This window comes from Penicillium daleae, assembly GCF_028827525.1.
Source record: "Penicillium daleae strain IBT 16125 chromosome Unknown utg000007l_segment0_segment0, whole genome shotgun sequence".
NCBI lineage: Eukaryota > Fungi > Ascomycota > Eurotiomycetes > Eurotiales > Aspergillaceae > Penicillium > Penicillium daleae.
The window spans coordinates 1,647,583-1,674,189 of record NW_026623155.1 but is presented as its reverse complement, the minus strand read 5'-3'; the positions used below and the strand labels follow the sequence as shown (position 1 = coordinate 1,674,189).

The following is a 26,607-nucleotide window of genomic DNA, read 5'->3' as shown; positions in this document are numbered from 1 at the left end:
TAGCGTCGTAGTCCCTCCGGCTCAATGATCTGGGCTGTATAAAGAATCCCCCTCCCATCGCCGGAGAGCTGGATATCTTTCTCCTCTTTCTTAGCGCTCTCTGGGAACGGGCTATTGTACTGTCACAGTTGTGGTCAACACTTGAGACCACTCGCAAACATCGGCCCTTCTCGAGCAGTTCCAAATACTGTTGCAAAGGACGGTTCGAAGCACATTGAGTGCGGCGATTTCAAAAAGACCTGTCCGACTTGTCCGAGAAGTTTCTGGGCGTCGAGGGTTTCTTGCGCTATTGCCATCGTCACGATGATCCCAACTTTATTGCTCGCTCTTGGGCAAGTAGGACTTAGTTACGCCACATCCTCGTCGACAGGAGTCCTCGATGTTTTTCAAGTCTATCAGCCCGTCACCTTTGCTCCCAAAAGTGACAATGGCTGCAACCTGGAGATGTTATTGATGGATCATGTCTTTGGCGAGAGCTATGGCGAGCCGTTTGTAGGTAAGAAGTACCTGAATTAGCTTGCCTCTGATGCAAATGACTCTAACCTTGGTGCCGCCTAGGAAGCTATGAGCCCCCAAGTTGCAAATTCGATACCGTCAGAATCAACATGACAGTCACTTCGAGTGGCCACCAGTACGATCGACTGGCGCTGATGTACCTGGGCGATGCAGAGGTGTTCCGAACGTCAACTGCTGAGCCGACGTCCACGGGTATTGTGTGGACGTACATCAAGGAAATGTCGCAGTACAATGCTTTGTGGAAAAAGCCGCAGAAGCTGATCTTTGATCTGGGAAATATCATCACGGATGTATATACGGGACCATTCAATGTCACGCTAACCGCACACTTCTCCTACGCGGGGAATGCGAGAAGCGCAGATCTAATCCTTCCCATTTCGGCCATGAAGTCTGCTTACAACTCCTCAAGCGCGTTCACGGTTCCGAGTGACAATACGACCGTGTCTTATACGATTCCCGATACGGTCTCTCGGGCTGTGGTGGCTATTTCTGCGTGCGGTCAGTCCGAAGAGGAGTTCTGGTGGTCCAATGTTTTCTCTCAAGATTCAGAGGACTTTACTGGCACCGTTGGTGAGCTATACGGTTACTCTCCCTTCCGAGAGATTCAGCTCTACATTGACGGTATTCTTGCCGGTGTCATGTGGCCATTCCCCATCATCTTCACCGGAGGTGTGGCGCCCGGCTTTTGGCGTCCAATTGTCGGCATTGACGCTTTTGATCTTCGTCAGCCAGAGATTGACATCTCGCCTTTCCTTCCGCTGGTACAAGCTGGTCAGCAACATTCGTTTGAAATCAGGGTCACGGGTCTTAATGTCACTGATGGCACTGCCACTTTTGCTGATACAGTGGGCTCCTATTGGGTTGTCACTGGCAACATCTTTCTGTACACTGGCGAGAAAACGAATTCTAAGAAAAGAGTCCTTCCGCAGGTGGAGGCTCCTGCGCCCAAATTCACAGTCACTCGACACCTGACGCAGAATAGTACCGGCGGAAATGATACACTATCCTATGCCGTAACAGCAGAGAGGACTTTCACAGCATCTTCCTCCGAATACTCGTGGTCACAAAAGCTATCCTTCTCCAACTACGGCTACCTGAACCAAGAAGGATACAGCCAAGTCAACAAGCAACTGACTTCGGGAAAGAACACCATCTCAAAGCTCGGAAGCAAGTCAAGTTCCAACGAGACCACTTTCAGCTACCCCCTGCTAGTCAACGCAACCTACGGTATCACAGCAAATTCGTTGACAATCAATGCATGGATGGAGCGAGGCCTTGAAATTGAGTCCACTGGTGGCCCAGGACTATCGACTTACACTTTTGTTTCTGGCCCATACCAGCTCCATACAACCCAATCCGGCAATGCGACATACAATTCAGTCACAGGCTCAAGCTCGGTTTCTTCGGGTAGCACGACTGATGAGTTTCATAGCGTTGGCAATGGGGTGCCATATTCTAGATCTGTCAGTGCTGTTAATGGAAGTGTGGTTTCTGATACTCAGGCTGGTGCGGACACGGTCTCTGTCTCTAATGATATGACGGCACTGGGTCGTAGTAGCGTGCGGAGTATGCTGGGGAGAGGACCAGGTAGTCCGCCAAGTTAGAAGATCATGGACGATATGCTTGTGTCTGCTGTGAATGAGATCATGCAGGGGATCGCTCATGGAGAAGATCCATCGTGTCGCCTGTTATAGGGATTGTAATGATCAAGCATACAGGAAAAATTCAAAGCGGAAGCCTCCATTGTCTTACGTGTGTGCACGATTTTTTGTATGCTTAGACTTTTTCTGTTGACGAACGTGAAGCGTAATCATGGCGGCATTGAATAGAGAGAGAGCCTACGCTCACTTTATATTGCTGTCTATAATCTAGTCCCTCTACACTATACTCAGTCGGATTCAAGAGAGGGATCATAATAGATTCTGTTCCCAGGTATCAGTACTGGCAATGTCTTACGTGTTCTATCTTGCTACCGGTACTTTCCCTCCGCCAACACTATTAGTGCCACTCACACGTACGAAACCGTTCGTCATTTTGTTCAGTTTCCCGACGTTATGAAGAGGCGCAAGTACTCAAATTCTTCACTCGCCAGGGAATGTAATAGCAGCTTCACGTGAAGATAAAGATCGGAGTGGAAAATCCTACATCCAGGTGCAGTTGGATGTCCACTTCTCGGGCTGGACTTGCCCGAGGGGACGTTGCCTTCCACCACCTGTTAAGCTTAGATTGTCTTAGTAATTACAGTTTTCACTCTCGGTCTGAATTGTACCGATTCTTGAACTCCACAATGCGGATGGCTTCCGGCTAAATGCGTCTGAAAGCATCCGATAGAATGGACAAAGGTTTATCGTTGAAGCAATACATGTTACCGTGAGCCATACACAACTCCGCTCGCCCTACATATGCCATCTCCAAACTTAGTCTTGTAATCAGGCTTTGAATGGAAAAAAGACATGTGCTCATATCAAAATTTTGAAATCTGTGCCGCCCGGTGTGGTCTGATCAAATTTGGCGCAAGTATTGGATGGGGCTTCAGAAGCCATTACTTCAGCCTTCTATTTATCCGGCCATCGCACATGGCAGGCCGATAATCCCCACATCGTTCCTATAGAGGTGGCTGCTCGGCTGGTTTTCAGCTCCACAGTAAACCAACCTAATCAAATACAACACAAACCATGCCGCCAGGGTATCTATTTATCATTACTGCCTTGATCCCACTATCCTTGACCCCAGGATAATTGCAAAATCGCGGATCTGCCTGTGCCGACCAGGCTGGCTTGATCTTTCCCACTTTACTTGTCTAAATATATCTTTCTCTTCTTAACATTCAACCTGATCTTCAATATTGATTAGTTCGTTGCAGCAGTCTGCAAGTTCTCATTTAGAGATATCACTTCTAGTAGGGAATTGCCCGTGAGTTTATACTTACCAACACTTTTGCTATGATATGCGCAGCAGCGTAGGCCTTTTTGCTACCAAATAAACTAATGGAAGCTCAGTAATTTTAGATAGTACTGCCAGGAAAAGCCGAGATAGTCGAACTTCGGATACCCTTAAGGGAGAAATTTATAGTGATTGAACGAATGGTGCTGAATTTACAATGTGAATTGATTGAAGAGCATAAAAGAGTGGAGGTTAGGATGGATGTTAAAGATCTCCCAAGGCCGATGACCAGTCGATAAATCGACGAGATCCACGGAGATAACTTGATAATCGCGAGAGAACAGAACGGTTTGTTGCAGCCTCCTCTGGTTGCATGAAAAAAAAACGTACAAGAAGACAGGAGGCCGGAGTAACCAGAAAGAGTTAACCGTAAGTAACTGTTCGACTTTCAGGGACAAATACATTGTCGATAATGGCGGTTCAGCTCCAGATTATTGAAGACTGTATAGCATTCATCGATCACTCACTTTCTACACCGTGACTAGATCCTGCGCATTCGGAGGAAACGAAATCGTCAAGTCTGTTTTATAGGTTAAATGCCACACAATGTATCAGGCTACACTTCATAGAGAACTGACCAATAGTGTTCCCCTTTCTGTTCTCCCATAGGTAAGTCGAGTTGGTGACTCCGTTCGCAACTCTCTGGACTTGGAGCTCATATTTATCGGTTTCTTCCCACGGGAGTCCAGTGATGTGGAGACGATATGCATTACTGGTGTTGTTGCGCACTGTAGCCTGGTGGAATGTCAAGCATGCTGTAAAAGAGCAGTTAGAGGGCCGCGGGCCAACATATGTTTGGAAAAAGTTTACCTCCAGTAATAAAGCAGGTGGATTCTCCATTCAAAACTGAAGAAGAGAATTTGAATCAGCTTTCGTAAACCAAATAGATATCCAATCACTTACGCGCCCATTATCCTGAAGGAGTGGATAGGCTGAAGCCGACGTGTTCAAGATAGGAACCTGTAATCTACAGCATGATTTAGCGAAGGCGAAAAACAATTCACACAGGCCTCTGTTGATAAACTCACTATCTGTGCCGTAATCTCAGTCGCAATGTCAAAATCAAACTGATAATTATTCAACAGGGTCTGCCCTTTGGTGCGATCCGTTGAAATTCCCGCAAGGGCCGCAAATCCATCTGCGGAGCTTCCGATAACTTTCACGCGATTTTGAGTCAGAGTATGGTGGCTTGGGTTGATAAAGGCATTCCTCGGGGCCTAGATGAACTCTGGGATATCGAGTATTGGCAGTTAGGTGACTGGCTTGATCCTACAGCACCACCGGACCAGCCTGGCGACTCACGGACCAATGCTACCCTGGTAGCTGATGCATACCTCGTAAGAGTCACACGGGTCATTGCGCAAGTTTCTGAACTGCTTCGTGAATCATCTAATGCCGCCCGCTATCACGCTGACTACCTACGCTTGAAATCGGTATTCTAAGAGACATATGTAGCTCCCTCTGGTCTGATAGTTGGTGACACCCAGACGGCCCTCAGTCTCGCTCTAATGTTCTCTCTTCTTGGCTCGGAAAAGCAAAATACCGAGGCAGGCAGACGTCTGGCATACCTGGTCCGACTTGCGAACTTCCGTGTATCAACCGGTTTCGTCGGCACTCCAATTATCACACATGCTCTCACGCGTGCAGGGTATGCACAGCTCGCGTATCGTATGCTCCTTGAGAAAGGTTGCCCATCTTGGATGTACCCAATTACGATGGGTGCCACTACTATCTGGGAACGCTGGGACAGCATGAAAGCAGATGGTTCCGTCAACGGTGGGGAAATGACCAGTTTCAACCATTACGCCCTCGGATTAATCATCAACTGGCTCCATACTACCGTGGCTGGAATGACTGAGATTGAGCCTGGTTGGAGAAAGATCAAGGTTCAGCCGATTCCGGGTGGTACCATCACATCTGCGAAAGCGACTTACGAGAGTCCCTACGGCAGAGTGGAGTGTGCCTGGGAGGTACACAATAACGAGGAATTTGTTGTGGACCTTGTTGTGCCCCCAAATAGCAGAGCGCTTGTCGTTCTTCCTAATGACAACGAGGGACTGTGGGCTGGATCAGGTCGTCACTCGTTTACTAGGGCCTACTCCCCGGCAACATGGCCACCTGCGCCGATTCGTGATTTCTTCAGGCAGCCAAACAATAAACTTATTGCTTTGAATGGGAAGTTTGCCAATGGATATAAGCTTGTTTCAGAATAGCATAGTATTAAACCGCCTTCATCCTCCTCTCTCGTTGCATACTCAGAGCTCATTGAAAGATTCTTATGATCTTCTGGTCTATGATGCAGAATGTGTTGTCAGAGCTTCACCGGTGTACTCATGTCGAGACAACTATGTTTTCGATTCCACTTTGAAGGCTAAGATTCGATTTCCGGAGTGACTCAGTATGTCACATACTCAGAGTGCTGTCAGAGAGGCCTCAGAAGTGGAGACAGCAAAAGATGAGGCCAATACTGTACGGGAAATATCTGGCAGGGAGGTTTCAAAGAGAAGATAATCATTTCGTCAACCGAAAATGAACAGACATCCATTGATTGGTTCAGTCCCACAACGCTTCGATCGCTGTATCTGATTTACTATCAAAGTCAGCATCAAATCCTAGAACTCACTGAGCGCTCATTGGACGTCACTGATTTATCACGTGATAGCACTGACCAGCTTCGGTTGATGGTAACGGCCTGTTTTTAAAAACGCAAAGAAGATTCATTTTCTGTATTCAAGGTTCCATTCAAGGTTGTGATAGGCTTTCATTCATAGTTTGAAGGCGACGTATTCTGCATAAACGACCAGAAATTATGTCTGTTGCTCTGCGGATATATCACTGGTAGGTCAACCATTACCAACTGAACTTGAACAACGCCGGAGGCCAAGAACCTTTGATGGTCTATGTTTTAGGGGTTTCAGCAAATTACGCAACATTAAGTCCGTATTTGCACATCTGATACTTCGCTAATCATCAGTGTCTAATGTTCCCAAAAGTATTTGTATCGGGAGTAGATCCTCTATCGTGGACTGGGGCGGTGTCCAGGGCGGTGAACATCCAAACCTTGGTTCTATTGCTAGTATCACCACGTGATCGCATCGATAAGGTGCTCCCCAGCTTTCGCGATTGCGAATCTTCCTTTGACATTCTCCGTGGCGAGGCATCAAACGGCCTGGATCAGGCTTGTCCGTAGAATGAGCGTGGTCGCAGAATCTACAAATATCCCAGGTATGTACATCTAGCCACCGAATCATGTTGATTGGAATGGAAACTCATTGTATCAGGCGCGGTCCCTGAGACCCTAATCTCCGTGCTTGCGCAATTCGATAATCTTGATGTCGATGGCCGCCCCAGCAAGCGGCGCAAGGTTATCAAGTCTGGTCCATATAATTTGAGTGATGAACTGGGCGTTTCGTCAAATAGAATCCCGTTGGGTTATATTCCTCTTACTCGACTGTCTTTGCGACTAGTAAGTAATCAATCGGTTTTGCTTTTGTATCACACGGCTGACAGTTTGCCACCATCTTCATCAGGACTACACGAAAGCATTTGGATCCGACGAGAAATCCCAGAATGACCATTCTGATCACCCACATCGATTGCCTGTCCTTGTAGAGGTTCAAAATACTGGATCACGCTCAGATGCACCCGTTATTCTCGATTCTCCCGACGATTATGCCGCTTACACCCTGACCGTGACCACGACCGATGCAGATAAGAGGGAATTATTTTCTATTAGATTGCACGATTTGCGACTCGCCGGGTTTTTCGAACAGTTCAGACAGGTCACTCGGTTAATTCCCGCTGACCGATACTACAACCGTCTCCCAACGGCGTGCTATCAAGCTACAATACAGCTCTCGGCCAACCAAAACTCCGTTCTATTGGAAGTAGTGGGCCTCTGGAAGGACTCACTTATAATTCCGGACCTGAATCATCTGCCGGATCCTGCTTTGGAGCTTTTTGCGAAGTATGCTTTGGAGGAGGATTATGTGTCCGCCCTCGAATATACTGAGCGTGGACGCCGGGAGAAGCTACTCGGAGATCATCGGCAGTGGTTGCCTCGTGAATTCTACGAGAGCGTTCACGTCCCACCGGATACTGAAAGCACATCCGCAGATATCAAATGTCCCGATCTGGAATGTGAGCTTTTTCCTTTCCAGAGACGAGCTGTCAGGTGGCTTTTGTGGAGGGAAGGAACCCACATTCAAGGAGATGGGAAAGTTTCCACCATTGACAGGCCTTTACCAAATGGCCTTCCAGCTTCATTCCAGAAAATGCACGATGCCGATGGTAATGTCTGCTACTTCAGTCATCTATTTATGACAATTACCACCCAGATATCCCAATGGGGCGATGCGGCAAATCTATTGCGAGGAGGGATTCTAGCGGAGGAGATGGGACTTGGCAAGACAGTCGAGATGATTGCTTTGATGAACCTGAATCGACGACCCCCACATGAGTCGCTGAAACCTGACCCCGATGGATTGCGTGTGTCCGGTGCCACTCTGATCATCACGCCACCGGCAATCCTGGAACAGTGGAAGCAAGAACTCGAGCAACATGCCCCAAAACTGCGGGTGCATCACTATACAGGCATCAAGCGTGGACAAGAACAATCGGATGAATTTATGATCGAAGAGATAGCAGATTTTGACGTTGTCTTGACTACATACAACGTTATCTCTCGGGAGATACACTATGCTGGTGCCACCCCACAGCGTAGCCTCCGCCATGAGAAGCGGTTCGAGCCTCGAAAGACACCGCTAGTCCGGATATCATGGTGGCGTGTTTGCCTTGACGAAGCTCAGATGATTGAGAGTGGCGTCAGCAATGCAGCAAAAGTGGCTCGATTAATTCCTAGGCAAAACGCCTGGGCTGTGACTGGTACACCATTGCGAAAGAATATCGATGACCTGTTCGGGTTGTTACTATTTCTTCAGTACAGGCCGTTCTGTGACTCGAGCTCCTTGTGGAAACGGCTCTATTCAAGATTCGGCCCGGTTTTGGTCGGCATCATTAATTCGATCGCTCTCCGGCACAGCAAAGATAGAGTACGCGACGAACTGCGCTTACCACCGCAGAAACGTATTGTCATCACCACTCCTTTTACTCCGATTGAGGAGCAGCACTACGGACAACTGTTCGAGGAGATGTGCGAACAATGTGGCCTGGATGCATTTGGCGCACCTCTTTCAGGCGACTGGAACCCCGAAGACCCCGCCATCATTGAGAGAATGCGCACCTGGTTGACCCGTCTTCGCCAGACCTGTCTTCATCCTGAAGTCAGCGGTAGCAATCGTCGGGCATTGGGCGCCGGAAATGGCCCGCTGCGCACAGTCGATGAGGTTCTTGAAGTCATGATCGAGACCACTGACACGTCGATCCGCACGGAAGAGCGAACTTTACTTCTCTCTCAGCTCCGGCGGGGCCAGCTTCTGGAGAATGCGAAGCGTAGGAAGGAGTCACTGGCTATTTGGCAGATCGCTCTAGATCATGCTACCGAGCTGGTCAATGACAGCAGAAAGCAGCTTCGACTTCAGCGCCTCAAAAATAAAGGCGTGGCTGTGGATGGCGCAATGGCCGTTCCCGAAACTCCTGATTATACGACCGATGACGAAAACGAAGATGAAACGGACAAGAACAGCCGTATAGGCCAGTGTCGTCTGAAGCTCCGTGCTGCCCTGGAAGTGCAACATATTGCTGTATTCTTCACTGCGAATGCGTACTACCAGATCAAAAGTGACTCCAATCTGACCCAGCCTGACTCTGAGGAATTCAAAGCCCTTGAGAAGAAGGAAGAAGAAGGTTACGAGGCAGCGAAGTTGATCCGCAAGGAGATGTTGACCGACATTTCACGCAAAGTTGAGCGGTACATGAGAAATATCAAGGAAAGGACTCGGAAGAAGGAGTTTGTGCACATCCCCACAATGAAGCCATATTTGTACAGCAGAGGGCTGGAATCTTACAGGTTACTCAACAAGTTTGAGGATCTATGCACTGCTCTTAACAAGCATGCAGAGCAATACAACCGGTGGCGAGATATTATGATCGACCTGGTCTCCCAGTCACTCATTGACCAAGAAGAGGATGCGGAATTGGAAGGAAATGAGTACGAGCGATCCACCAAGCATCAAGACGAAATGTATGTTTACATGGAGGCCCTTCGCGCTATGTACGCAGATCGTCATGATGCCCTTACAGGCCAAAAGAACATCCTCATTTCCCACGAGGCCAAGGCAGGTATTGCGCAGGCAAAGAAAGGGGAAGGGCCTTCCCCGGAGCTGTTCCTTTCGATCATGAATACTCGCAGCGAACTCATGCCAGATCCAAACCTGGGATCACTTCGTGGGATTGTGAGTGAACTGCGCAGCTTGGTTGGCTCGCTCGAGTGGCAAGCTTCTGGAGGAAGCTCGCGTGCTAGCGCCGAGCTTGAGATGGTCACCTTGGTCTTGAAGAATGCCGGCCAAATGATTGCTGAACAGCTCAAAATCTCTTCAAGCCTAGAGAGAGAAGTGGAAATGTTTCGAGACACGATGAATAATCGACTGGAATACTATCGCCATCTACAGCAGATCTCAGACACGGTTGCTCCCTATGACGAAGAGAATGCTGGCAAGCCAATGGATGAAAATTTATTTGGTTCCAAATTAAAGCAGGAAGAAAAGATCCAGGCTAAAATCTCCTCCCTCAAGTCCAAGCGACGATATCTTATCCATCTTCGAGATGAATCAGGCGAGGAAGATCACTCCCGTATATGTATTATCTGCCAGTCCAGCTTTGAAACCGGTGAGTACTCCATTCGCATGACGAGAGGCACAGCGAACGGTGGCTGACCCTTCTAATCAGGTGTTTTGACTGTTTGTGGTCACAAATATTGCTCGGAGTGTCTGCGATTATGGTGGCGCCAACATCGAACCTGTCCTATGTGCAAGAAACCTCTGAAACTCAACGACTTCCATCAAATCACATACAAGCCACAGGAACTGGTTGCTCAGGAAGAAGAGACGCCTTTCAAATTCGATCACGAAAAACATCCGAAGAATGCCATCTATAGCGATATTAGCTCGGGTGTGCTGAAGCAGATTGAAAACGTTGAACTCGACGGTTCATTTGGTACAAAGGTCGATACTCTCGCACGTCATATCATCTGGCTTCGGGAGCATGACCCAGGATCCAAGGCAATTGTCTTTTCGCAGTACAGGAACTTTCTGGTCGTTCTGAAGCGAGCATTCAACAGATTCGGTATTGTCAATAGCAGTGTCGATGCCCCGGACGGGATTGAGAAATTCAAAAAAGACCCAGCGGTAGGTTGCCCACATTCCTCCGATAGCAGGGCTCTGTCAGACTAATCATTTTCGTAGATTGAATGCTTTCTGATGCATGGCAAGGCACAGTCATCAGGACTAACGTTGATCAATGCGACCCATGTCTTCCTGTGTGAGCCACTCATAAATACTGCAATTGAACTCCAGGCCATTGCTCGAGTTCACCGAATCGGCCAACACCGTCCAACTACTGTGTGGATGTACCTCGTGTCTGGAACCGTTGAAGAGTCCATTTACGAACTATCAGTGACTCGCCGGCTCGCCCACATTTTGGAAAAGGAGAAGCAAGAGAAGAATGCCCACTCAACGAATCCAAGTGATGGAGACGAGTCATTGATCAATGACATAACCGAAACAGCGATTGACTCTGCTAATTCTATGGAAATGGAGGATGCAACCCTTAACAATCTCATGACAAGCGGCGCAGCAGGTGGAGAGATGGTCAAAAAAGATGATCTATGGCAATGTTTGTTTGGAACCACTGCTGGAAAGAATGACCGTGGTCTTTCAACCGATGCAGAGAGGGAAGTTGGCCGCTTCTTACGCGGTGAAGCTGCAGAGCAAAGAAGAGACGAAGCTACGACTTAGCGATTTTCATGAACAGTGAACGGAGAAGTCATTACGGCATACACACACTAAGTTTGTTCTGGCAGAAAAAGACTTGTCTTTACGCACTGTGTGGTGAAAGCAAAGCATAGATAAAGGGTGTTTCTATGGAGTTCCCTGCTTGCATTAGCCTTTGAGGCAAGGTCCTCAAGCCACACATGTCAGATCACAAAGTCTCGTGACCATCACAGCTTCATACCCCAGATGGAGGCATTCCGATGTGAAAAATGGCATTGAGGCGCTCTTGCTCCCAACGTGCCCGTCTGCGGATCTGTCCCAGGGTATGGTAAGCCTGCATGGCAGCGGCTGCATCTTCTGGCCAGTATGGCTCTAGCATAGACCCGAAATGCTGAGGATTCCACCCGGGGCCGCCATCCCCCGTACGTGGCCATGGAAAATCTAAGTAGTATTGGGCCAACGGGTCTTGGGTGACTGTCGAGCCACTACTCTGGCCAATCGCATCCTCATCATTCATATCCTCGTCCTCGTCCTCGTCCTCATTCTCATTCTAATTATGATCAGCAAATGAACGAATGTGACATGAGAAAGCACTCACCTGTTCGTCAGCCGTCGCATTGTTGGCGGGGGCCTTGCTCGCAACATATGCCGTGACCCAGTCCTCCGTGAACTTCCCGGTGAACTTTCGGTTTGAACTGCGCTCGCCTATTAAAGCGTCAGTAAATTGCTAAAAGAGCTCACTGTCTTGTCTAGACACTTACGGAGCGAACAACGATGTGCTCTGTCGTTGAACACACAGTTCATGCAAGCACCCCCGGACTGGACCTTGTTACCTGCAAAATTGACGACACAGGTGCTGAAAACCCCCTTTCCCTGTTTGCAGTTTCTGCACTCCTTTCCTGGAGGAGCAACAACACCGCAACGCTGGCCATGTGCAGCCATGCGATTGTTGTAGGACACCATCTCCTGGGCCTCTCCCTGCCAGTCGACATTACGGAGAGGTTCGCAGGCTCTGATGTCCTTCTCATCCGGGCGGGGTTCAAGCCGGCCATCGTCCTCCAGGATTGGGTTCAAGTCTTGATCAAGGCCATTCGCTACATCTCTATATGTCAGTGTCCGAGGGTTGAAAATGCTTGCGATGAACTCACGGATCTCCTGGTTGGACTGAGACATCTGGATTCAAGCCCTTGTCAGCCACCTATTTCATGAGCCTTATGAGAAGACTCCATCACGTACCTTGACGGTGGGTGAACTTCGTGAGTTGAGCCGAGGGGTCTGCTTGGGATGATGGGAATCAAGAGATCAAGGAGAAGAGCAGGATGAGGCAATCGCTGCAGATGAACTCTTGCCGAAGGGCTGTCGATCGGGAAATCCGGAGGCAAGTTAACGAGGAGAGAGGAAGTGGTTGGTGTCACCGTGGTGATGAACGTTGACGAGAAGAAGGGAGGACCAAACGGGAGTGAAATGCGTAAGATCAAGCAGAAGATCAGGAGGATACAGTCACCGCAGATCTGTTCTTACAGAGGATCAGTCGATTGCGAAGTACAGAGAGAAGTTCATGAGGAGAGAGGAAGTGGTTCGTGTCAACGTGGTGATGGACGTGGAAGAGGAGAAGGGTGGACCAAACGCGAGTGAAGTGCGCATCAGAAAAGGAGGAAGCCTCGCACTAAGCTCATTCCTCGACAATGTCAGCTTTTTTGCAATGGCCGGATTTCAAAATGATGCATTACTACTCAAATATCAGCCCAAAAGCCCTTTGAAGAAGCGCCTTTCACAGGACATCTAAATCCACCGCATTCACTGTGCAGAGGCAAAACAATGGTATATCCATCTGAGAATCCTAACACAGGATAATAAGAGCACTGGAAGCAATATATTCTCTGTCTGAATCCATGATTAACGATTTGATCCCCCTTCTATTCGTTATATCGTCTGATCAATGTTCTTGACTCGGGAAGTTGTACCGGCAGACTTCTATACTTCGGGCGGTGTGAACGGGCAGATTAGCCGCGTGTACTTAAGCGCCGGGCGGGTAACGTCCCAATAGTCGGATATGGGGCCAAAGCATTGACACCACAAAATTTAGGCTTTATAACTGATGCCTGGCGTAGAGGGCAGAGACGCCTGACAATTACTAAGCAATCCCCACCACCTAGGCCCAGAGTCATCCCCGATTTGGGGCTCTACCACTGCCGATGGTGACGGTGACGTGTGTTTTGTTGCCTGTGAAACTCCTCAAGAGCCGCATATAATATTCTTCTGATTATTCGTTGCAGTCAATGGTTCTTTTGTGCTCTACTCTCCCAATTCGATTCTCTCATCATGGCATCAGACTTGCCGAGCCCCGAGGCTCGCGAGTTGAGTCTGATAGGCAAGGTCGAGTTTAGGATCGCGATGGCCGACTCTGATGAGAAGCTTCAGTCCTTACTTATGACATATCTGGCTCCACTTTTGCTCAAACTAGGATCAGACAGTGTTGCAGTGCGCAATAAGGTCATCTCCGTCTGTCAGCATGTCAACACCCGGGTCAAGGCCCCCTCCATCCAACTTCCAGTTGCCGCGCTATTGAAGCAATTCAAGGAACAAAAGTCTCACCTCGTTCGTCATTTTGACTTGATATATGCGCAGCAAGGTATAGATCGCTTGGGCTCGGAGGCCAGGGTCGAGATCCTGCTGCCCTTGCTCCAGGGAATTGCAGAGATCGGGACTTCGGCTACTCAGGGTGCCATCGTCTTCAACCTTGTGCTACGACTGTTACCCCTTTTCAAAATCCCGCCAAAGGGCAGCGACGAGGATCAAAAATTGAAAGAACGCCTAAGATTGTCTGACGAAGACACTCGCTTCTTGTCCTTCTGGCTGACAAAGCTACTTCTTCTTTCTCCTGCAGCCGCCGAGGCTCCAACATGCCCTGGTTTGTCTCCCGAAGAATACAAATTTCTCAACAAAGATGCGCCTGCGACCGAAACGTGGAATCCTGCGGTCTCGGGTGGCTTGAATTTGACAGAAACCAAAGTCATCGCTCTTCGCTTCCTCGGGAGTGGCGCATTTGCCGACTCCCAACGATTTTTACCTTCATTAATTGCCACTGCAGACGCTAACTCACGGCTTGCTGATTTGGGTGACGAAACTCTCAAAAGATTTGCTGTTGATCTTGAAGACTCGACTGTTGTGGAGCAGCTATATGATTTATATTTTGGCTCCGGAGAAGCAGATGGGGCTCCTCCAGTGCGACCGCTTCTGCAAGTGCGAATCTTGGTCTTCTTAGGCAAATCCATAAAAGCTACTGAGAACACACAAAGAATCTACAAGCTCATCGAGGATGGGCTATTATCGGATGCCGCGAGATCTGCCCAAGGTCTGCAAGCATCCAAGCTTAGAACGCAAATATTCACTTTCACCACGTGGGTCGTTCGTATGGGCTCGCCATCTGACCTCAAGCAAATCGCTCCCAAGTTGATTGCAGGTTTGAGAGATTTCATTCAGTCTCAAGGATGGCCAAGTCCTGCTGCTAGTGGGCAAAAGCTCCCCGCAACCGATCTGAGCTTGCGCGGGCTGGCCTATGAAAGTATTGGTATCATGGTGCCCAAGGTCGACTTTCAACTGCGCGATGAAACCGGCGAGAATTTCGAATTCGATCTCGTCCGATGGTTGTTTACATCTCTTAGCTCCGATGACTCCAGCCCGCAGATCTTCGTCAGCATTGACCAAGCCTTGGGAAGCATATTGAATTCCTCCTTGGACAGCCATGCCAAAGAGTTTCAGGACCAGCTGCGCCCGTTCCTGGTTAATCAGATGGGCTTGCAGCAGGGAGATACCGACCCAGATACTGGCTTTGATTGTGTTCGAGGCGTGCAGTACGCTGCAGTACGGTTCGCCAACCGGTTCCTTCCATACAACGACGTGGTTGCTCGCTGGGTCGACCTTATGGCCATAGCCAGAGGCCCAGAAAGGCAACAGGAAATTGTAGAGGAGGGCAAGAAAGGTCTTCACCCTTACTGGTTCCGACTCCTCAACCCGACCAAGGACAAGAAATGGGAAGCTAGTCGAGCAGTCGGTGAGCGCGACGAGTCGTGGTTTGACTTTCCCAAGTTTACCGAGGCCACTCAATTCCTTTTCGGCTCGGGCGCACAAGACGGAACTTCCGCTGTCCAGGGTATATCGACACCCCAACTTCTATCTGGTCCTTATAAGAATGCCTTCGTTCCTGCAGTTGCGTTCCTGCGAAATGCCCTTCTCTCAGAGGCATTCTCATTGGCTGGTATTACCACTGAGCTTGAGCAGGACTGGGATTACAAACTCGAGATTGAGCTTTCTAGCAGCGTGGAAGCGCGATCTGCCGTACGACAGTATATCCGCAACTCCGCCAAGGAGCCCGTGTTCATTTTCTTGTCCGGGATTCTCCACGGAATCGTCAAAGAGGGACTTCCTGGCCTGCGTCAATGCGGACTCAACTTCGTGGAGATTTGCTCCTTGGCTCCGAATGATGTAGTTGAGAAGCTTTTCCCGCTTGCTCAATCATTGACTAAGCCCATCTTCAGCAACAACCAAGATATGCAGGGCTACGCTGCCAGGGCATTTGGCATCCTCGTCTCCCACCCTGCTTTTGATGATAGCTCATTGAAGAACTTTGTGACCGAGCTGGCGAGTACCATCGAGTCATGGAACACCGCTATTGGTGAAGCTGCGCTTCGTGTCCGCGGTGCGGTTCTATCATTATCATACCTGTTGAGCAGACTTGCTTATCGGAAACTCCTTGACAAGGTTCCTGAAACACAAGTCAAACATTTCATCGATGCAGTGTTGGATATCATTGATGTTTCTCGGGATACTCTTCTTCAGCGAACAGCAGAGCTAGCCTTGGGCCAACTCAGTTTATCTGGGGTTATATCGCTCCAAACTCTGCCAGAGGATGGCTGGAAGAAGTTACAGAAGAAGCTGGCGACCGATGCAAAGACCGAAAATAACACCCCCATCTCCGCTCTGGGTCTTCTAACGTTGACCTTCTCCCGGGCTCAGCCGGATACATCCTTGTTCAACGACTTCTTGGGCTCTCTTTATAGTCTTCACGAAATCAAGAGCCCCGAGGTCCAGTTCACTATCGGCGAAGCACTCAGCAATGTTGCGGTCGGTTGGGATTCACGGGCATTAATCCAAGAGTTTGATGTCGATGCAGACTTCCCCCAATCAGATGTGCCACGGACAGTATTTGCCGAGGTATGCGACAAGCTCATCACGGATTGTGGCGCTTCCAAGCCATCTCTTCGGAAAGCGTCGGCTATATGGCTCTTGTCACTCGTGAAGAACTGTGGACACCTCCAAGAGATGCAGGAACGCCTCCGTAGGTGTCAAGCCACATTTACCAGTCTGCTGGGAAGTCGGGAGGAAGTGGTACAAGAGACTGGTGCCCACGGACTCAGCCTTGTCTACGAGATTGGCGACCAGTCCCTCAAGGATGACTTGGTCCGTGACCTGGTGGATTCATTTACCGCGACAGGGTCTAATCTTGGAGGTGGCAAAGTTACTGGGGATACCCAGTTGTTCGAGCCCGGGGCTCTGCCGACTGGCGAAGGGTCCTCGATCAATACCTACAAGGATATTATGAATTTGGCTGCCGAGGCAGGAGACCCAACTCTTGTCTACCGGTTCATGTCTATGGCATCCAACAATGCTCTCTGGACGAATCGAGCTGCATTCGGTCGATTTGGCATCAGCAATATCTTCTCCGATTCCAGCGTCGACGGATATCTTGCCAAGAATCCCAAGATCTATCCCAAGCTCTTCCGCTACCGATTTGACCCTAACCCGAATGTGCAGCGATCTATGAATACCATCTGGCAGGCACTCGTCAAAGACCCGACCGTGGTGGTAGACACGCACTTTGACCAGATTATGGAAGATCTACTCAAGAGCATGCTTTCAGGGCGCGAGTGGCGTGCTCGCCAGGCAAGTTGTGCCGCCGTGGCGGATCTTGTCTCGGGACGCCGCCCAGAGAAATACGCCCAGTATCTCGATGAGATCTACAGCAAGGCATTTAAGCTTTTGGATGATATTAAAGAGTCCGTGCGGGTGGCCGCCCTCAAGCTCTGTCAGACCATTACCAACTCGGTGATTCGTACGCTCGAAACCAATGGCTCTGAGAAACGTGCCGGCGTTCTGCTCAGCAGTGCCGTTCCTTTCCTTCTCAGCGATAAAGGACTTGACTCTAGTGTGGAGGAGGTACGGGGGTACGCCATCGGTGCGCTCGTGCAGATTATCAAGAAAAGCCCCGGCACGCTGCTACATCCCTTCGTGCCTAGCATCCTTGAGAAGTTCCTGAGCTCGCTGAGCGCACTAGAACCCCAAGCTGTCAATTATGTTCATCTCAACGCTGACAAGTATGGTCTGACTGGCCAGGAGATTGACAAGATGCGTCTATCCAGCATTCGCACGTCTCCCATGATGGAGGTCATTGAGCGATACTTGATCGACCACCTGGATGAGAACAACGTGAAGGAGCTCGCCCCCAAGCTGGAAAATACCCTCCGCTCGGCCGTCGGCCTCCCTTCAAAGGTCGGGTGCAGTCGAGTCCTAGTCCTCTTGAGTATGAAGACCCTCCTCTTCCGCCCCTACGCCGACAAGTTCATCCAGCTCCTCAGCAAGTACGTGGTCGACCGAAACGAGACAGTTAGCGCATCCTACTGCACGTCACTGGGGTACCTCCTGCGACTCGCATCCGACGATCAAGTCCTCAAGACCATCAACCATGCCAAGACACTCTATCTCAACGCAGAAGACGCAACGACGCGGACGATTGCGGCCGAAATTCTCTACTCAGCCTCGAAGCTGTCCAACGATCGATTCATGGCCTTTGCTACGGCGGCGCTCCCCTTCGTCTTTGTCTGCAAGCATGATGCAGATGAGCATGTGAAGGAGGAGTTTGACAAGACGTGGCAGGACAACGTGGGTGGCAACCGAGCCGTGTCTCTGTATCTCCGCGAGATCGTGGGTCTGGTGGCGGAGAACCTGGATTCGGCACGGTGGGCTATCAAACACACGGCTGCGCGGGCGATTGCCCAGGCAGTGGTTTCGCTAGAGGGGGAGATTGATCTTCCGACGGCGCAATTGGTGTGGCCGGTGCTGGAGAAGGCCTTGTCCGGCAAGACGTGGGAGGGGAAAGAAGTAGTGCTGACGGCGCTGGTGAAGTTCGCGCGCTCCGGTCGGGTGCTCTGGACGGCATCAACAGATCTAGCAGAGTTGCTCAAGGTGCGTTGTTTGGATTTGAATTTTGTTGTCTGTGTGAATTTTTGGGTTTTATTTTTCTTATTTTTTATTTCTTTTTTTTGTTTGTCTCGTTCATCCTTTTTTTGCTCTCTTTTTTTATTCCGGCGCTCACGAGACTCCGGACCGACTTGCCCAACGAGACCAAGACTAACCCCGCATTGATCCCAGACCATCGCCGTGCGCGAAGCGAAGCGAACTAACGCAGCCTACCGGCCGCATGCACTGCGGGCATTGGGGCAAATTTCACAGGCCCGCGAAGTCAACTTGATGCCTCATGCCCTTGCAATCATTGGCCCCGTGATCGACGAGGTTTTGGAGGACCAAGAAAAGGATGGTGACAAGATGGATGTTGATGGCAAGGCGCCCGACTCGACCGAGACGCTAGCCGCATGTGTCGAGTGTCTACTAGAGTGTCTCAACCCGGCCACAGCCGAACCTAAAGGTACGTTCTTAATAGTGGCCCTCGACGATGGATTTTGGGTTATTAACTCAAATGGCATTGTTCCCTCATCTATCTCGCTTGGGAATTCCTTGGAAATTCCTTGGGAGAACGGATGATGGGAATGGGGCCTTTGCTCCTGCGGGAACCCCCTAGCGTCCGTTCATCTGCTAAGTCTAACCACAGTGCTGGGAGAATACGTGCGACAAGTGATCGGTCCGTTGGACCAGGCCCTGACCCACGGGGCCCGACAGGTCGTCAGCACGGTCTACCAAGAGCTCCAAGCGTTTTTCACCCGAGTGGATCAGTGGCCGGGCTTTACGGAGGCTGCGCCGGAGTCAGCATCCGAGAATGGCGAGTGTGTTTTGGCTGGGCCTATGCGATCGCTCGCTTCATTGCTCGTGCGCGATGCGGACGCCATCGAGGTGGTGCGCAAGGGTCGCGCGGAGGCGGTCTTGTCGTACCTGAAGCTTCGGCCGGGAGTTCGGGGGGTGCCTGAGGCGCGGTTGGGCGAGTGTTTACGTGTGTGGAGAGCTAGTGAGCGATCGAGCACCGTACAGCGCCTGTTGGACGAGGCGTTGGCGGTGGAGAGCTGAGGCTTGGGATGAGACGGGGATGAGACGGGGTGGGGTCTGGTCTGGCATAGATACGATGAAATCGAGGGAATCGATGGGGAATACGATAGAAATTAGAGGATGGAACAAAGATCCGGAGGTGGACAGTGTGTATAGATCTCCTGGTTGACTATTGAGTCATTGACTCCATCACTAAGTTATCGTGTCAACCCCGTTCCACCAGACGGTCGGAAATCGATCGGGCTTTGCATTTTGTATGTCGAGTGGAGCCAGGAGGCAAGAGTTGTCCAGTGAAGTGGCTAGTGAGTGTACTGTATCAACCTAGTGTCCACCGTCCGGACCAGATACTGTGACTAGAAGCCTCGCAACTGCTGTAGTTCAAGAGGTACGGACTGGAGAACTGCGATTGGATTGGACTGATGGAAAACGAAAACGAGAGTCATGGGTTGACACCCCACTGGCTTCAGCTGAATATGACTTGGACCCTGCTCGTTCCTCCGCTTCCAAAGGGATGGTCAACCTACTGGGTCACCTACTTAGCTGGTACTAGTGTCCCGGGGACTGGGAGGATTATTATTATTGTGGTTACCAAGCATCCCGACAGTACGGAGTCCCTACTCCCTCCTGATCAGTCGCATCCAGCCAAGCACGAGAGACGAAAGAGGCGGGCCACGTGGTAGATCGACATGGGTCTGCTTGATTTGCACTTCGTCCTCCTTTTCTTGTCTTAGCTAGATTGGTTAAATTAGTCTATTTCGCTAATCTCTTACCTCTCCGGTGCTAGTGGGAGTGGCAAAGTAGGGGCTATGAACGGGTGCTTGTCTCGGATCGCGGCGCGGTCGGAGTGATCTACGAGGATAGAAGTAGCCTCCGTACGAGCTATACAGAGGTACGGTCTATGAAGGGCGATACCTTTTTCCTCTGTACGGAGGATAGAGTCATCATTTGATTGAGTTTGTAGCAAATCCCGTTTTCACTATGCGTGGCTACTAGCTACGCTATTACCTTGCCGCCCGTGGCTAGGACTTGGAACTAGACATATTCTTTCCCCGAGAAAATCGAGAAAGCAAAAAAAGATAAAAATAAATAAAAAGAAAAACAATGACCCAAAAAATGCACCCAGGACAAAGAAGCAATGCAGCAAAAGGGCTTATTGTCTTAGATCTAAGCCCAAAACAGGGCACACCCGTCACCGAGTCATCGAGTTCACACCCCCCCAACGCGCCGAAGCAGTAAAGAAATGCGAAATGGGGGCGAGTCAGTAACAGAGCCAGACCACAGGAGAAAATTGGGAATGCGGTTCTGCAAACACACACTAGTGAAACGCCACTCGCTTAATTCTCGGCCATGTCCGTCCGTATGGGTGCACCAGCCCATCACTAGCGATGCGGGAGGTGCCAAATGGGCGGGGCTAGTCTGAGTTGGGCCTTAGTACGAAGGATACGAACTGTAGACCATGCGGTTACCGCAGTCTGGTGGTCAACCGTTTTTTGCTGGACGGATAACGGGAGGTTGAGGACCGGTAGTTTTCGGAGAGGACAAGATGCAGAAAATGTATATTGTAGCCAGTATTTACGGGATGGGGGTCTAGACCGATCTCGATCTAGGGGCTCCATGACACGAATACCCCGGGTGCAGGGGGAGGGGGAGGGCGGATACGTATAGTATGTACGGAAAAGCAGGAAACCCTAAATCTGCAAGACCCGACGGGTGGGTAGTGGGGGGGAGTCAAGTATGAAGAGATGAAGAGAGAGAGAGAGAGAAAGCATAGCATCACCACGGAAGACAGGGTCGAAACCTCGAAAGGGAGGAGGACGCAGCAAAAAAAGGTTGTCTAGACACCCGCAGGGCGATCGAAAGCCCCCGATCCAGACGGGCCTAGACCGGGCCGATCGAGGGCCTGGCGGAGGAACAGCCACAGCAACTCTTTGCTTCCCCAGATGCGCATTCTTCGGCTCCGACTGTGGCGGTTTCCGGGAATGAGGACAGTCACGACAGTGGAAAAATTCAATTATTCCCACGGCCTGGCAAGAAACTCGTGTCTGGATGCATACTGGAAGTTTTGATTTGCTTTTTGCCCTACCTCAGCCCTGTCTGCCTGCTTACCACCACCATCAATTCCGAAGGCTAAGGTTTGAGGGGGCTGTACTTTCCATATCGCCGGTTCCCTCCCCGTCCTTGGAAACTTAGTTCTATAGTCGTACTATAGTACTGTATGTCCTGGATTTGGCTGCTCCCCGGGGTTCGACGTGTCCCTCAGCCAGCCCCCAGCCCCAACCCTTTGACTCTATCGTCGAGTTTCCTAGCCACGGAGGTAATCTTCAAAATTTAGTCTCTATTTGACGAATATTGATTTTGCTTTACCGAGTAGATGTACTTCCTCGCAGATACATTTCCCCGGATTGACTGTCATTCCAACTACTGTATCTCCATATCTCTCTGTCTACGGAGTACTCTCTCCGGAGATATATACTTCGTCCTGGTCCCTCCTCAACCATGGTTTTGTCTACTGACAGCCGCTTCCTTGTTACCGAGTTCCCGGCCCCCGGGCAGTTTCGGCCAATCAGTCTCGTCGATCGGTCGCTATGGTTTAATAGCCTACCAGTCGATCCGTTTCTTTTTTCTCTCCTCTAGTATTATTTCTGGGAGACGTGGAGATGGAATCATCCAGATATTACAAGTATTATAAAAGTATAGTTAATACATTAGCTCCTGTTCTTTCTTTTTTTTTGATCTATACCGTACTGGTGGCAGACATATGACTTGTATAGGGAGGGTACTTGGATACCTACAGGATCAGAGTACGGAGGAGTCAATAGTAAACCCAAAGAACCCTGTCCTGATTAGGCAAGAGGGTAAGAATAGCAACACGTCGACCGACCACATGGTTGGCACCTGCATGCCATCCGGTTTTTTTAGTGTTTTTTAGTCTTTTAGCGTTGGGGGATGGTTTGGATTTTTTGGGTCTTTTTTGGGTTTTATTATTTTCTTTTTCTTTTGCTCTCTCCCTCTTTCTGCAAGTTCGTCCATCAATTCCAGGTTCTTCGTCCCATCCTGTCGACTCGCCCGATGGTCAGTTCTCTGTTCAAGCTAACCCAATTCCATCCCCGGACGAACCGGGCGTTCTGCGTCCCTTTTTTTTTTTCCCCCTCTACTCTGCTCAACCCATCATCATCATCATCATTCTACCTTGTTCCATTCTACACCCACCAGTCAGCATCGTCCGATCTGACCTGTTCGTCTTCCCCCCTCTCCCTCCCTCTCTTCTCACCCCATCACACACACACAGCTTCCCTCTATTACTCGTCTCTCTGACACTCTCCCTCTCCTATCTCCACATCCCCCCCCGGTACTTGCGTCTTCGCATCCGAGATTCTTCCCTTCAGATTCCCGCCACCCGTCAAGCCAGAAAGGAACAAGGCTGCGCCCGCTCGAACCATGCGGTGCTCTCGCCAGTCTACCGGTTCTTTTTCCTGCAGCTTGATTTGCATTTTCCTGCTCGTGATGTGAACCTACATAACTTCCCTTTTTTCCCACTCTGGCCCCCCCCAAGTCCAGACCACGACAACCCTCCTCCTCCTCCTTTACTCCCTCCCTCTCGTCCCATAACTTCCCATTCTCTTCTCTTCCTTCATTCCCTGAATTCCCGCAATCCTTAATTCCTCTCCTCCCTTTCTTCCTCCCCTTCCCAACGAGACTCTCTCTCTCTCCCTCTCGCTCTCCCACCTTAACCTTAGCCTTTCCCCCTCTCTCTCCACCCCCACACCCCCCAGTCGCTGATCATTAGATCGCTACCCGTGATCGTCGCTCTTCCTTTCACACTCTATACTCTATACTTCCTAGTGGCTCTTGGATACGACATCTGCCCCATTTATCCATCGATTGTCTACAATCCCACCATCTACCGTTGGTGGTCGACCAATCTTACCCCCGCGAAAGTATGAATTGTGATCTCACCTGCCTCTTCCCCCTATTCAAAAACTAACAACCAGTCTCCCCTGCCAGCCTTCTTCACAGGCACCCAGTCAGCCTTATGACGGCCACCAGCTTGGTGATGCAAAACCGCCGGGGCCATGCCTCCGCCAAGCGCACGCTCCGCCTCCCGATCATCGCCCCGAAAGAAGAAGTTCTTGAGGGTAAACTAGACAAGAGTATGATCGCGCCGCCGCGCATCCGTCTCCCGCCGCGATCTCGGACCGGCTGCTGGTACGTGTTTTCTCTCTCCCTCTCTCTCTTCCCCGTCCTACTACTCCCGGGACTTCGGTTTCTACAGAGTTCCCTGACGCTAACTTTTTCTCTGCCGTTGAATAGGACATGTCGGGTGAGTTCCTTCATTCTTCTTCCCATCGTTTAGCAAGAATCATTTTCAATTGACCCAATTCTTTGATTGGCGGATTGCAGAGCCGAAAAGGTAAGAGTTTGATAAAATTCCGGTCCTCTCCGTGACTGAAATTCCCCTGGCTAATCGAACATTCCTTACACCTTACAGTTAAATGCGATGAGGGACACCCGCAATGTAATGTAGGGCACATTCTTCGGCTCCGGCACTTCTTGCTCGCTCTCGGGTTTCTCAGGCTCACCGTTTACTTCCTCGTTTTAGCAATGTACGCGACTCGGCCATATTTGCGATTACCGGCCGCGCCTGGCTTTTCGTGATGACACCCCACGCATTATGGGCCGGATGGCCGATGTGAAGACGGAGGGCAATGTGGTTTGGGATCGTAAGCTTTGCTTTTTCCCGTCTCTCGTAAAGTACTGTTTTGGTCTAACAGGCTTCGTAGTTTCGTCACCGGGATCGAGCGAGGACCGATCTGGAAATGACTACTTCTCTCTTGGGGATGCTCTTCCGGCCTTTTCGCTATTGACCTCGGATGAGGAGCGCGAGAGAAAGGCCGAGACTACAACACCGGGCACCTACCACGTTATTATGGTCCCGGACAGCTTCAGCTCGCTTCCCGAATACGTCGACGATGCGGATAAGTCCAAGTCCACTGTCACCGAGTCCGTATACTCGGTAACGAGTAGCCCCGTGAGCGTCATTAAACCCGAAACCGACGCCACCGACGATCCCAATGTAGTCATCTTGAAGACCTTTGAGGATGTTACTCGACGCTCGTCCTCGACGGGCAGAACCTCCCGGGTGTCGCCCACATCCGAGATTTCAGATCCCTTCTGCTCCCTCTCTCTATCTCCCATTATGGATTCTTTCCCATCACCCGTTCTCGACGAAGAGCATGGCTCATCGTCCTTCCTGCTTGATTCGTGCATGGATCACCAAGCTCGGCAGAGGCAACAGGATTCGACGCTTTTTGCCCATTTCCGACATGTTGTCTGGAAGCAACTGTTCCCTCATGACCGTGAGTTGGATGATACGTACGGATTTGACCGCAATGGCATGACACTGAGTGTCGACTTTCTCGAGCGGGAAGCGGCTCATTTCCCTCCAGTATGTTCCCGTGTCCACATTGGCGGAAGATTGGGTGGGCCGTTTACTGATTATATGTAGCTCTCCCATGCCATTATGACCGTCTCGGCTCTCAGTCTGTCTCATAGCGGGACTGGACAAAATGTCGATGCGCTGCAATATTACCAGCAGGCTTTCCCTTCTCTTCAGATCAGCCTCCGCAACAACGATGATCTTGTCTCGGATGGCCTTTTCCTAACCCACTTCCTCCTACTGATCTACGAGGTATTACTTTATCCCCGTGATTCTCACAAAGGCTAGGGTTGTCTCATGCTAATACTCTTTTGTCTCTCCAGGTCGCAGCAGCTGAACCCCACGGCTCCAATCTCTGGTCTCACCACATCTCTCGCCTCCTTCACATCGCCCTGCTCCGCCGATCCAAATTCGGCCGCGAACCACACCCCTTCATCCTCTGGTGGATCTGCCACATCGACCTATACGCTTTGCTCAGCGGCGCGGGTAACGGCGAGTTCGTGCGCACTATCATGGACCACCAGCTGCTCCCAGGATCGGATAGCCTCCTGTATCCATCTGCCACCGATGGATACAGCGTGATCTATCCCGATGAGCATGATAGCTTGCCTACCCTGATGCGCCTCTATGCCGACACCTTTTCACTGGCGACCCGGATTGGATTCCTGGGCTCGCAACTTCGTCGGGAAAAGCTGACTGTTCCCTTCTCGGACTTTAACCAGCGATCCAAAGAGATCAGTGATCTGCGGCAGGCTCTGAGTCGGCTGTGGGAGGCCTCTGATGTGGCCTTTTGGTATCAGCGACAGGAGAGCCTGCCCCGGCGATCGCAGGAGATGTTACAGCAGTCGGCCACTTTGTTCCACGTTAGCCAACTGTTCACGTACAGCAGCATGTGGCCTCGGCAACGGCTGGAGTCGGAGTTCACCCCCGACGGTGAGATTGACCACCACGCCGCCGAGATCCTGCGTATCGCCGAGCAGACGACACACACGCGGCGTGCCGATCGGCACTTTTTGGTTTTCCCGCTCTTCCTCGCTGGTGCGACGGCATCGGCTAGTGGTCTGAAGATGATGGCTATGGAGTTGATGACCAGCATGGAAGATGAGGAAGACGGGATGGGTCGCAATGCGGCGACGACCCGGGCTATTTTGCAGACTGTCTATGAGCGACAGATGGATTGTCTGATGCGGGTGGGCCACACGCTTGATGTGGACTGGGCTGACTTGATGGCTCAAGAGGGTCTGCAGATGGTTAATTTCGGGTTTTAGTGGAATGAGTTGTATGGATGGATGGAGGATGGATGGATGAATTGGGGGGTGGGCATTGCCTCTACAGTACTAGGGCGTTGGGTTGGTAATTGGCGTTATTTTGATCTTTGCGGGCATATGATTGGATTCTCGTGAGCATCTGTGTGACATCGGGCCTTTTTTTTATTGTGCGTTTCGAGCTTGTCTGGTTTTATGGAGCTTGTATTCTTCGCATGAGTGATGACGGATGGGATATATGTATAGAAACGAACACGACTTGTTACTAATGTGCCTATGGGAC

The 26,607-nt window shown here is 50.4% G+C and overlaps 7 protein-coding genes across 7 annotated transcripts; 6 read left to right on the top strand and 1 right to left on the bottom strand.

Annotated features, from left to right (window-relative positions):
* Window positions 1–605: 605 nt before the first annotated feature.
* Window positions 606–2,120, top strand: N7458_007764 (uncharacterized protein; the record flags this gene model as incomplete). Its single annotated transcript, XM_056911146.1, has 1 exon — window positions 606–2,120. The coding sequence occupies one exon, from the start codon at window positions 606–608 to the stop codon at window positions 2,118–2,120; it is 1,515 nt and encodes a 504-aa protein (XP_056763972.1).
* A 2,520-nt stretch (window positions 2,121–4,640) lies between these two features.
* On the top strand, window positions 4,641–5,672 carry N7458_007763 (uncharacterized protein; the record flags this gene model as incomplete). The annotated part of the gene is made up of 2 exons (XM_056911145.1): window positions 4,641–4,892; window positions 4,947–5,672. 2 exons carry the CDS (start codon window positions 4,641–4,643, stop codon window positions 5,670–5,672), a joined length of 978 nt encoding a protein of 325 aa, XP_056763971.1.
* A 978-nt stretch (window positions 5,673–6,650) lies between these two features.
* Window positions 6,651–11,372, top strand: N7458_007762 (uncharacterized protein; the record flags this gene model as incomplete). The annotated part of the gene is made up of 5 exons (XM_056911144.1): window positions 6,651–6,684; window positions 6,741–6,925; window positions 6,990–10,245; window positions 10,306–10,763; window positions 10,821–11,372. 5 exons carry the CDS (start codon window positions 6,651–6,653, stop codon window positions 11,370–11,372), a joined length of 4,485 nt encoding a protein of 1,494 aa, XP_056763970.1.
* Window positions 11,373–11,583: 211 nt separating this feature from the next.
* Window positions 11,584–12,521, bottom strand: N7458_007761 (DUF3716 domain-containing protein; the record flags this gene model as incomplete). The annotated part of the gene is made up of 3 exons (XM_056911143.1): window positions 11,584–11,898; window positions 11,947–12,053; window positions 12,110–12,521. The coding sequence occupies 3 exons, from the start codon at window positions 12,519–12,521 to the stop codon at window positions 11,584–11,586; spliced, it is 834 nt and encodes a 277-aa protein (XP_056763969.1).
* A 249-nt stretch (window positions 12,522–12,770) lies between these two features.
* On the top strand, window positions 12,771–13,134 carry N7458_007760 (uncharacterized protein; the record flags this gene model as incomplete). The annotated part of the gene is made up of 2 exons (XM_056911142.1): window positions 12,771–12,816; window positions 12,872–13,134. The coding sequence occupies 2 exons, from the start codon at window positions 12,771–12,773 to the stop codon at window positions 13,132–13,134; spliced, it is 309 nt and encodes a 102-aa protein (XP_056763968.1).
* Window positions 13,135–13,670: 536 nt separating this feature from the next.
* Window positions 13,671–19,643, top strand: N7458_007759 (ECM29 family proteasome component; the record flags this gene model as incomplete). Its single annotated transcript, XM_056911141.1, has 3 exons — window positions 13,671–18,590; window positions 18,777–19,050; window positions 19,234–19,643. 3 exons carry the CDS (start codon window positions 13,671–13,673, stop codon window positions 19,641–19,643), a joined length of 5,604 nt encoding a protein of 1,867 aa, XP_056763967.1.
* A 4,012-nt stretch (window positions 19,644–23,655) lies between these two features.
* Window positions 23,656–26,327, top strand: N7458_007758 (uncharacterized protein; the record flags this gene model as incomplete). The annotated part of the gene is made up of 6 exons (XM_056911140.1): window positions 23,656–23,828; window positions 23,934–23,943; window positions 24,223–24,343; window positions 24,404–25,068; window positions 25,129–25,311; window positions 25,383–26,327. 6 exons carry the CDS (start codon window positions 23,656–23,658, stop codon window positions 26,325–26,327), a joined length of 2,097 nt encoding a protein of 698 aa, XP_056763966.1.
* Between the last annotated feature and the right edge of the window lie 280 nt (window positions 26,328–26,607).